Source organism: Anguilla rostrata, chromosome 15 (genome assembly GCF_018555375.3).
Source record: "Anguilla rostrata isolate EN2019 chromosome 15, ASM1855537v3, whole genome shotgun sequence".
Taxonomy (NCBI): Eukaryota; Metazoa; Chordata; class Actinopteri; order Anguilliformes; family Anguillidae; genus Anguilla; species Anguilla rostrata.
In genome coordinates, this window is record NC_057947.1 from 18,360,807 (window position 1) to 18,372,151 (window position 11,345).

General features: G+C 41.4%; 1 protein-coding gene across 3 annotated transcripts; it reads left to right on the forward strand.

The window, feature by feature from the left end:
- Window positions 1–413: 413 nt before the first annotated feature.
- sts (steroid sulfatase (microsomal), isozyme S) lies at window positions 414–10,195 on the forward strand. 3 transcript variants are annotated; one of them, XM_064310070.1, is made up of 10 exons: window positions 414–710; window positions 1,537–1,688; window positions 2,633–2,754; window positions 3,584–3,706; window positions 4,465–4,879; window positions 5,292–5,428; window positions 7,077–7,214; window positions 7,656–7,815; window positions 8,791–8,912; window positions 9,169–10,195. In XM_064310070.1, the coding sequence occupies exons 2-10, from the start codon at window positions 1,540–1,542 to the stop codon at window positions 9,528–9,530; spliced, it is 1,728 nt and encodes a 575-aa protein (XP_064166140.1). In that variant the 5' UTR covers window positions 414–710; window positions 1,537–1,539; the 3' UTR covers window positions 9,531–10,195. The 3 variants fall into 3 exon arrangements, with proteins under 3 accessions (XP_064166140.1, XP_064166141.1, XP_064166143.1); XM_064310071.1 differs by having other exon boundaries at window positions 580–672; XM_064310073.1 differs by lacking the exons at window positions 414–710; window positions 2,633–2,754 and having other exon boundaries at window positions 1,550–1,688.
- Window positions 10,196–11,345: the final 1,150 nt, after the last annotated feature.

Sequence of the window (11,345 nt, forward strand, 5' to 3'; positions counted from 1 at the left end):
ATGCGGTGACGTTTAGCAACAGACCTTTATTGGAAGCACCCACCTGAAGAAACTAAACTCAAACTCGGTTAACTGTAGGAACGCTTATTAGGTCAGTAAACTGAAGTAGAGCTCGGGTATCATATCCCGGAAAGTTTCAGATTCATTTCATTCTGATATTGACGTCTGTATCTTGCGTCATGCGGCGAAGGGTCGTTGCGTTGCTTTGAAGACATTCATTTACGCTACCGACAACTTCCCGTAGTCTAGCTCCTCTAAAAATGTTTTAAAAGCCCTCGCATCGGTCACATCAGTCCTGTGCATATCAAAGAAAAGGTACAATGTACGCTTATTGGCATCTCACAAATGCACAACCAGTTATTTATTTTTTTGTATGGGATAATTCAATATTAATTTGTTCTCTTCTCCGCTGACAGTCCTAGTCGAATGGCCAAAGTAGAAAAACGTTACTGACACTAATTCACAAATTATGCAATATCCAGGAGTATTTGCAAATATTTGGTCGGGAATAAGTTACAAAGTAGGCTAATGATTACTTAATTTAATAACCGAGCCAAACTCGAACTGCAAGATATTTCTACCGCTGCCCTGTAACGCTATTGGACTGCTGCAGCCCAGTTGTGATCACATGGCATCTTCCATAAACATACTTCCTGGTTTCTCTAACTAGAGGTGAATAGTTCAGAAATGTTTCGAGTGTTTTAGTACAGGTAAGTACAATTGTCTCCTGCTGTTTTTCAGCACTGCAATGGTGCTTATTGTCAGTCATTTCGTCTTTTAAACAAATTGTTAAGCGATATGCTGTAGCTGAGCTATAATCTACAAAGATGAGGCGTGGATGGAGTTATAGCAAAAGATTACTGTAAAATCCTTAACATATACGTTCTTTTTCTTTGGAATTTTAAATGGTCAGCTCATTTTTAATAGACAATGACAAACATTTGAGTCCAGGTGAGGTTGTGCATATGACTTTCCACTTGTAGCCTACGCAACTTCTTAGTTGCATTTAACGTTAGTGAAGTACACTATTGGCTAGCTTAAGTCGGCTATTCCAATGTCACTCAACTAATATACTACAAGAGATCAAATGGTTTACTTAGATGTAAATACCTTTGGAATTTGTAGCCGTTGTGATGTTGGTTCGTTTTCTACTTCAATGAGGTGTCAACCATCTTTAGCCATTTCGATCTGTGTTTCAAAGCCTGTTATTAGATCATACTCTGCAAAGACGTTTTCAATCTACAGGAACATTGCATCTTGTACATGCTATCAGTCTCATTGACACTTCTTTGCATGTGCACACAGGTGAGCTTAGTTTGGATAGTAGCCTCAGTGGGGGTTTAGAAAGAGAAGAGCTTGCGCTGTTTCCCTGTAATTACACCGAAATGACAATCATATAAACCTTTGCAGACCGATTTTGGTTCATCTTTTGTCAGATATGATTATGACCCTAATTTAAGATCCAATAGTTTATTTAATTCATGCCTACTGGACTTCTCATAACTTGCAACGGGCATCTCATTGTGTTTTTTTCAGAAAATGAAGTGTGCATGGATCCTGCTGCTGGGTCAGATATTTGTGGGGGCTTGGAGTTTATCCAGAGAGGGAAAAGGGCCCAACTTTGTTCTCATGATGGTGGATGACCTGGGAATTGGAGACTTAGGATGCTATGGGAACACAACTCTAAAGTTTGTACTTAAGAGATCTTATCCTGACAGATCTGTGTAATCGGTGGCCATGGCAATGTTAGAGTCTTGCTTATACACAAGACCTTTGGTATTGGCGTAGTTTGTGCTGAGGGAACTGGGAGAATATGAAGTAACCCATTCTCTATAGCTCTCTAACCTCTATAGAGGTTTTGAAAGTAGGGTCCTGAGACACTCAAGGGTTTAAGGAGCCACAGAATGTCCTCAGTGAAATGCAAATGCATTTTGCCACTTTAGATTTATAAAAGATTTCTATTTTTGTCATTCTATATTTTAATTTAAGATGAAATAGACATTGATTGGTTTGGAAATCATGGGTAATGTGATTTTTTTTTTTTTTAAACACACATTTTACCGAATAGCTACATGTATAATACATTTCCAAGATATAACTAATTCAAGACAAAAACAATGTCATAGGTTAAAAGCTGACCATGCTAAAAAACAAAACAAAAAAAAGCAGGGAATTTCAAATAATTTCATACCTAACTTTTATTTATGGACAATAACTTTATTCATATTATGAAAGGCATTTGGTGATACTGCCCTTAGAGTACTAAACAGATTTAGGCCAGACACCGCATTGTCAGTAACAGATGACATGCTGTTAGGAAGCAGCTGGAGGCCATTGTGCTCATTCATAAGTGTGATGGAACGTTGAAGTCAAAATCTTCATCAAAATACTGCAGAGCATGCACATATTTTAAGAAAATGCTGAAAATGTAATCCCATTTAACATACTGTAGAAGCCACGTGCAAGCACAGCATCATACTTTCGTGCAATGGTGTGCTAAATAGCCACTGCATTGCAGCTTGTGGTGGGTGTAACATAAGTGGTGTCAAACATTGAGGTAGTGGTGCTCTGCCACAGGGTGGTAATGTAGGGAACACTTGGTGTAGGTAAGTGGGATTACGTGTGTCTGTAGGACACCTAACATTGACCGGTTGGCCCAGGAGGGGGTGAAGCTGACCCAGCACATCGCCGCTGCACCCCTGTGTACCCCGAGCAGAGCTGCCTTCCTTACCGGGCGCTATGCTATCAGATCAGGTACGATAACACAGAGCGACAAAATGTACTGCTTGTTTCTATTTGAAAAGCTACCATACATTACAGTACATTTATTTGGCAGACACTTATCCATACTGAAGGTCATCGGAACAATTACAAAACACAGGTTCGATAAGGTACAATACTCATTATGTAACAGTTATTCATAGCCATGAAAACAAAGTCTAGCTCACACAATACGCATAGCATACCGTATGTGATATTGGAATCTGAAGGCAGCCCAAGCTTGTTTATATGGATAACACACGCACACTTTAGGTTGCCTGTCAAATAGAATTGAATGCAATGAAAACAGAGCACTTTACAGTAGAACCCAGAGATACTGTCACACTGAGAATGGAGGTAGTTTTGAACTGAAATATTTATAGCTTTGAAAATGGTCAGAATGGACCACTACTTTGTTTTGGACTCATTACTTAACTTAATATTAATGGGCTAGTCTCATTTTGTAGTTGTAAACCTTAGTTTTAGTACCCTAATCAGCCAGTAATCAAACCAATCCCTGGTAGTGATAAGGGTCTCATCAGAACTTTCACTAGGCTATTATTTTTATTTATTTATTCATTTATTTTTATTTAAATTTTTTTTTTTTTTTCTGAATGGTCTCATTTTACTCAGCTTTGACCAGTTGTCTTTTGCCTCTTGTGCAAATTGTAATTTTATTCTGGTCTTTCATTACAGCAAACACCATTGACTTTTCTGCATTGTTCTCTTTAATGGTTGTGCTAAGGCATGCTTCATTGCCAGATTTTGATGGCACAGGTTTTTATTTTGGGAAGGTTTTTAAATCGTGACTGATTTCCTGCAGGCATGGCCAGCCATGGGACTGTGGGCGTGTACATCGTGTCGGCTGCATCCGGGGGTCTCCCGACGCAGGAAGTTACATTCGCTCAACTTGCGAACCAGCAAGGCTATGCCACATCCCTCATAGGTACATAACATTCTTTAAATTAGGTCTGTTAGTTCTGTCATTCAACTGATGCATGCACTGGCCTTCTTCATACTGTATGTGGTCTGTTCTTGGTCTGTTTTCTTGCTGTTGCATGAGCACAACAGAAATTTATGGACTCTAGTGTAATGAATGGATCCAACTATGGTGTAGAGTATGGTGTGTACCTGACTAGTATTTTCTGAGGCTGAGTAGGCGTGACCTCCATTTTTATTAATTCATGTGTAAAATTTGTCCTGAGACTTGTTTTTTGCTCTACAATATTCTGAAATTAAGTTTGCTGGGCACTGCTAATCAACTACAGTACCAGTGCAGGTTTTGATCATTCTGTACATTATGAGGAGTGGAGGCTGAGCTCACAAAGTTAGGAAAAAAATAGCAAAAAAACAAAGTGGTAGTACAAGGTCGTAGGCTAACCTCGGATCAACGAAATAGGAAATATTGCTCCTGTCCGTAAGGACTTTTCATAATCAATAAGTCAGTAAGTACATAAAGCATCCTATACATTGGCAGTAGATGGTTTAGCTTTTGGTTTATCTGTTATTGCCATTGATTTCTCGATATGAGCAAAATCCCTTTAGCAAGAGCCGTATTTACTTTGAGAGCATAGGATTATGTTTTAGTGGCAGTTAACACGGGCAAATGGTATTTTCTCCTGAGAGTGTTGAAGAGGTGAGAACATATTCAGTGTTTTTGAAATTCAGTGACAAATTTGAAGTCCAGTTTGCTCTCAACCGTAGGCAAGTGGCACCTGGGCCTGAACTGTGAACGAAGCGATGACTTCTGCCACCATCCCAACCACCATGGCTTTGACCACTTCTACGGCATCACCGTCACCAACCTGCGGGACTGCCAGCCCGGCCACGGCTCCGTCCTGTACCAGGTCTCCCAGCACATCCCCTATGGTAGCATTGCAGTCGCCGCGGCGACCGCAGCCATCCTGCATGCCCTGGGGGTCATTTCGGTGACTCGGAAGATGCTGCTGTACTTGCCCCTGCTTGCAGCTGTGTCCCTGGCTCTCTTTGCTGCTGTTGTTTTCATGTTCCCGTATGTAAACTGCTTCCTAATGAGGAACCAGGAGATCGTGGAGCAGCCCTTTTTATCTGAAAACCTAACCCAAAGGATGACTCGCGAAGCTGTACAGTTTTTGCAGAGGTTTGCTTTTTAAGTCTTTTTTTTACAAGTGATCTAACACTGGAGCAGATAATCAGTGAAATAACATTACTGATATTCTTAGTCGATTACAAGATTACTACGAAATCCACACACCATCTGTTTCAGAAAGTTGGTGTGTGGTCTGTCTTTTGTGGAACAGACTGACATTCTTTGTTATTTTAATACATGATTAATTATAATACGCTGCCACTTTCGTTATTTTTACCTTGAAATTCAGGTAAACTGAATGAAAATATCCAGCAGTCATTCTGCATTTGGCATATAAAATCTAATTTGAGGATCATTTTTAAACTTCCCATGAACTGTTTCGTTGCTTTTGGTATTATTAGCCAAAGCTTTGGTTGGAATAAAACTCCTTTACTTATCAGATGAATGGAATTTAATTCCTCAGGAACTCGGAGAGACCATTCCTGCTGTTCTTCTCCTTCGTCCAAGTGCACACGGCACTCTTTGCATCTGCAGACTTCCGGGGCAGGAGCCGACATGGTCTCTATGGCGACGCGGTGGAGGAAGTGGACTGGAGTGTGGGTATGTGCTATGACCATGCGCACACTGACTGGCTCACCATTCAGCTTCATGTTTGCTCTGGTGCTAAGCTTGGACTTCACTCACATTTATAATAGCATTTTTCTCCTAGAAGATACAATGGGCCTCATTCACAAAACCTTTCTTAAGTTCCTATGAAAAACCAATATGAGATTCATGGAACATGCACGGACCTTCGATTTTGTGCGTATTCCAGGTGTATCAGTGGATGAATGCCAATATGTTTACATTCATCTGCAAATGTATCTGCGCACCGTGTATGTGCGGTCCCTAAAGACACTCTCTCTCTCCAAGGCATGATTAGCCAAAAGCAACAAATTCACCATTGGTAAGTGTTGGGTTTGGCTACACATTTTTCGGTCTTTATATATCGTTATCAAGCGTCATAAATCACCTTTATCAATAAACAAAATTAATTACACATTCCCAATTTTATCTGTCGTTGTCCTCTACCTGCCGACTGTGGGCAGGATCCTGCAGGGTGATGGACAATCGCACCAGCTGCACTAAAGTGCACTCCTCAGATTCAATGGCTGGGCTGAGCTGGGGGACTAGTGGTGGCGGCTGGCAGAGCATGCTTCAGTGGAGAGTGTATGCTCGGCTTTGCTGTCATGCATTGACCAAGGACAGTGCAGCAACAAGACTGGCTTACAAGTGCAGCTCGACTTTCCAAAATGGGGGGAAAAAAGATCAGGGTAAAGAGTTGGTTAAAAGCGCTTCTTTTGAAGCACAAGTATAGTTTGTCTGAGGCAGTGGTCCTCAGCTCGGTCCCTGGAGACTCATGTGTATGCTAGCTTTTGTTCCAACTACAATTGCTGTCCCAGAATTTTAACAAGCTTAATTTTTCAAAGTTATGCTTTTTATGTTTTGAGAGATTAATTTCCCTCTTATGCCACATTGTCACAAATTGAATAAAAGTCCCGTATTTACTTTGTGCTATTTTGCAGATGATTGCGTAAAGAGAGGTTTTTTTAAGAAAGCAATTAAATGAAAGACTGAGGTGAATCAATGGGTTCCTACTTGATGACAAGGCAGGCACATGGATACTAAAACCATTTGGTCGATCATTAAGAATTCAAAGACAGAGCAACTGACAATGAGCTAAGCCTGCATTGTGTTAAGTTTAAGATTTAAAAAATATTAAAGAATGAAACGTGTTCAATTGACTGGAACAAAAGCTGGCATGCACAGGGGTTCCCCGGGCCCAGTTCGAGAACCTCTGTTCTGAGGGGTCTGATCCCAGTATAACGTTAGGAAAAGTCATCACTTCTAAGTGATCATACTCTAAATTGTGATTTTTTCTCACCCAATAAATGTATTTGACCACTGGAAACATGGGTGTGCTTTAATAGCCTCTTAGTCACATACTGCACATGAGCATCTCTTATTTTGTAAAGACCTATGCTAAATATTTTGTATCTACCCCTAACATGCTGGCATTTATTTAATTTGAAAAAAAATACATTGTGGTAGAGATTTTTACAGGGTCAGTGTTTCAGAACTGAGGAATTTTTATGATACAAGCTAATCCCCCTGCCTGTTATCATCTCCGAAAATGCTGTGTGGTCATGCACTTGACTCTGTTGGTTTGGGTTTTTCGGCCTTCTCCACTTGGCTGCTCTGTCCTCAGGAAAGCTGATGGAGACCTTGGACTCTCTGGGCCTCAGTGAGAACACTGTGGTCTACCTAACCTCTGATCACGGAGCACACCTGGAGGAGATCTCCATCAAAGGGGAAGTGCACAGGGGCTGGAACGGCATCTACAAAGGTAGTCAGTGCACATTGCTACTTAATGTTTGAGTGAAAGTTCATCTGCCACCACTAGAAAAAATACTCTAATTCTAATACTCTACATTTAATTTTCCCTTTGACTGTTTTATGACGTCTGTAGTTAACTCACGGTGTTGTCATACCAGAATCTTGCACATACAGTGAATTTTGGAAGGGTGTATGTTTGTGGGCCATCATGAGTACTGAATAGATTTTGGCAACCATACAGTGTATAGTTTATATATGGTTGCCAAAAATAGAAAGGATATATGCTTTCTCAAGGAGGTTATGCAGTAGTCACCACTCTGAAATCTGAAGTTAAATGTTTGTTTCACTGTTTCTGTACACATTGGATTATTTGAAGACCACGTTTAGAGTGTAGAATAAACACATCACCCACATGGCAGCATTTTAAATCTTTAATCTTGTCTCTACACAGCTGGGAAATCCACCAACTGGGAGGGAGGGATTAGGGTTCCAGGAATCCTTCGATGGAGTGGTGTGTTACCTGGTAACAAGAGCATCGATGAACCCACTAGCAATATGGACATATTCCCTACTGTTGCAAAGTTGTCAGGAGCAGTAATACCTGAAGACAGGTGAGCTTGGTTACAGCAAATATGCTGGTCTGCTTTGTTTAAAATGATGCAATTAGAAGCCTAAAATTCAGACACATTGTCTGTTCTTTGCTTCTTGTGTTCTGCATCCGGGGGTGGGGGTGGGGTCGGGGTCGGTGGGGGGTTGTGCTAGCAGGTCCTCAGCAAGTTTCTCAGTCTAGCGTTATTGATCCCCTTCTATTGTAAAGCACAGTAAAAGAAGTCAGATTAATTCCTGCCTACTCTGATATCTTGGGGAAAGGCATGAAACGTTACTGCTGATATCAGAGCCTGCTGATAAGCCAGGCAGGACAGGGAGCATGTTGCATTTAAATTTGTCTATTTAAGTTTTATGGTATTGTTTTGAAAAGAGGCTACAGTTAGTCCCCTAGCCTGTTAGCTTAATTTATCTCTCTACACAACTATAAAACAGATTCTTGCTAGCTTACAAGCTATCCTAATCACAGCTATTCTCAGTGCTCTCTTTGAACATCTAATATGATGAGTACATTTCAATTACAAAGTCTGCTCACTTATCTTTGTATAATAAAAATACAGCAAGCACTTTAATGTAGAATAGTAATGTCAATTGGTCCAATGGTTTAAACTCATTTTCTCTTTGGCAATATCCTTGTTTCCTCATTTTCTATTTGAAAAAAATATATAATGAATGTAACTTGAACTGAAGGCCAAAAGGCAAGCAAGGTGCCTCCCTTGGGTTTACTCGACCATAAAGGACCACCGTCAGATGTGAAGCTTTAAACGGTCCGTAAACGTTATGATTATTTAGTAATGCAGAATGAGACTGCATTACTGAATAACCATACAGACCTGAAGTGGTCATACCTTTATGCAGCATTGCTTCAGTATATATCCTTCTGTATAAGTGGATGTAAATGCTATGTAAAAAGTTGTCGAAGTCGCACTGGATAAGAGTGTCTGCTAAATGCCTGTGATGTAATGTAATGTCATTTTTAGGGAGATTGACGGGCATGACCTCATGCCCCTCCTGCTGGGAGAAGTTGAGCGTTCTGAGCACGAGTTTCTCTTCCACTACTGCAACGCCTATCTGAACGCTGTGAGGTGGCGACCTCCAAACAGTGAGTCATTTATCCTTGCCTGCCATGCCAAAAAAAATAAATCAGTCTCTTAATCTCTATTTGTTCGGTGTGCACTTATTTAATGGTTATATACAAAGGGCAAAATTCTTTTAATTTGTTTGGAAAAATAATGAACAACATTTAAAAAAACTTTTAAAAATGACAGCAATAAAGCTTACACTGTGTATTTATCACTTTTCTTGAACATGAAAATTCCACTTCAGTATTCTAAAGTATTATGATCTATTTTGCGTAGGTACTTCCATATGGAAGGCCTTTTTCTTCACTCCGGATTTTTCCCCGGAAAATTCAACGACCTGTTTCCGAACGCACGTGTGTTTTTGCACGGGGGAGTACGTGACGTACCATGACCCTCCCTTGCTGTTCGACCTGTCGAGAGACCCGTCGGAGGCCACGCCCGTGACTGCGCGGGATGAGCCGGACTTCCACGCCATCCTGGATGCCATGCGTGAGGCGGCGAGCCGCCACGCCCGCTCGCTGAGGCCCGTGCCCGACCAGATGTCCCTGGGGAACATGCTGTGGAAGCCCTGGCTGCAGCCGTGCTGTTCCACCCTATCCCAGCTCTGCGCGTGCAACAGGGACGACTCCAACGGCTAGCCTGCCCCCACCTGCTCCAGAGCCACAGCCCTGCTTCAGCCAAAGGGGCTAATGCCATGCTGCAGCATCTCTGTTTGTATAGCTGCACTTCGCTCGCTGATGATAGACATGTTGGGCCTCGTTCGCGAAACATGTCTGCGATCACATTTCATCGTAAACTGTGCGTAAAATGGGTTTTTAATTTTTAATTATTTTTATTTATTTATTTTATTTTTTTGCATAGGATTACAAATTAGTAGTTGCCTACTTTGGTCAGCTGGATGGAATAAGAGTAGTTTGGTAAAGCTCTGGCTATTAAATGAGTGAATAAAATCAAATGCTTTTTTGTGAAATAGGCTAATTTACAAAACAGTCTCACAGTTCTGTGGCATTCTGTGTCCATGTGTAAATTCAGCTTTTTCTCCAAGATTCCATGATTCTGTCTGTGATTTCCACAAAACTCAGTCCCAACTTGTGAAAGTTTGTAGTGCTGGATTAGTATGATTGACAGCTATGGGTGTGCAACATGTACTTAGGAGAACCTCCCTAGAGTTATTTGATTGATGGGCATCCAGCCTTTGGATTTTTGCATTATTCCACTTTCATATGCAAGCTATAAATGCCTGTGCTGGGAATGTACTATTAAGGCAATTCATTGAAACGTCAGTAATAAAGTGCCAAATGCATGTAGTGGCTTACATTTTGTTTGTTCTGTATTAAAACTCAGAGGAGTCATTTTAAAGTGCAAAATTCCTAAATGTATATTTTTATTAGATTAGAGACCAGTGCACCAAAATAAATAATATAATGTACTTTTTTCCTTTTGCAACTTTTTACTTTTTAATTTTTTAATTGGCTTAAAACAAAATTGCAGCTTTAAAGAAATTACCTCTGCTCTGGGGACCTCCAGTAGGCTTGATGAGGACAGTGTGTGTCTGTGTGAGAAAGTAGGGTGGCCTTATTAGCATTTTAATTGTAAGGTGTGATCGCCATTCCAGTTCCTGCGGCAATGGGGGCCATTGATAAACTGCATTAACAGGTTTGGGGGTGCCATCTCAGGACCCCTGAAACTGCACTGAGAAACCTGCGGACGTCTCGGCGAATCGGACTCGCTGTGTCTGAAGATCTGGCTGCCCCTCGCTTTTTTGTCAGAAGTGTCAGCTTGGCCTTGGTGACGTTATTTGATTACTGGAGACAGCGAAGGGGCCACCCAGATCCCTGGCAGGTTGACTAAGTTAGTCATTAACAGCTTGGCAGCAGCCATTTTGGCTCAGGCCAATCCTCGAGCCCCAGAGCATCTGCATTCAGGCACTTGGCAGCCAGTTTGACCGGCCCTGTGTAAGGGGCCGTTCAATAAGAGGTCCGTGATATTGGAAGAGGGCAGATCCTCTCAGAAGATTGCGCTTAACCTCTCAGCACTCTGTAATGAATCAATTTCTGCAGTCATGCCCCGTTGGCCATAGCTCGCTCAGTCTTGTGGCAGCCGTCACCACCACAGTCGCTGCCATTTCTGTCATCCCCGCAGAGCTCTTCACGCTAGCTTGAATGTGTCACACTTTTTCACTGGATCCCATTTCACTGGGCCAGCACCAGATAAGTTGGGCTTTCTTAATTTTTCCAATTTGTCATCAAAAGAGCTGAGAGTGCAAAAATGAGGTTTTTTTTTTTAGTCTTTTATTCTTTAACATTTTTTGTATGTTTTTCAAGGCTGGTTTTGAACTGGTTTCTCTGGAAGCTAGTTCCAGAAATCTGTGCGGTCATGGCCTGACAGTCTCAATGTGCTGATCGCCCTGTGGGTTCAGTTGTAGGTTTCAGCTGGGTTGAATGGTCCCTGTG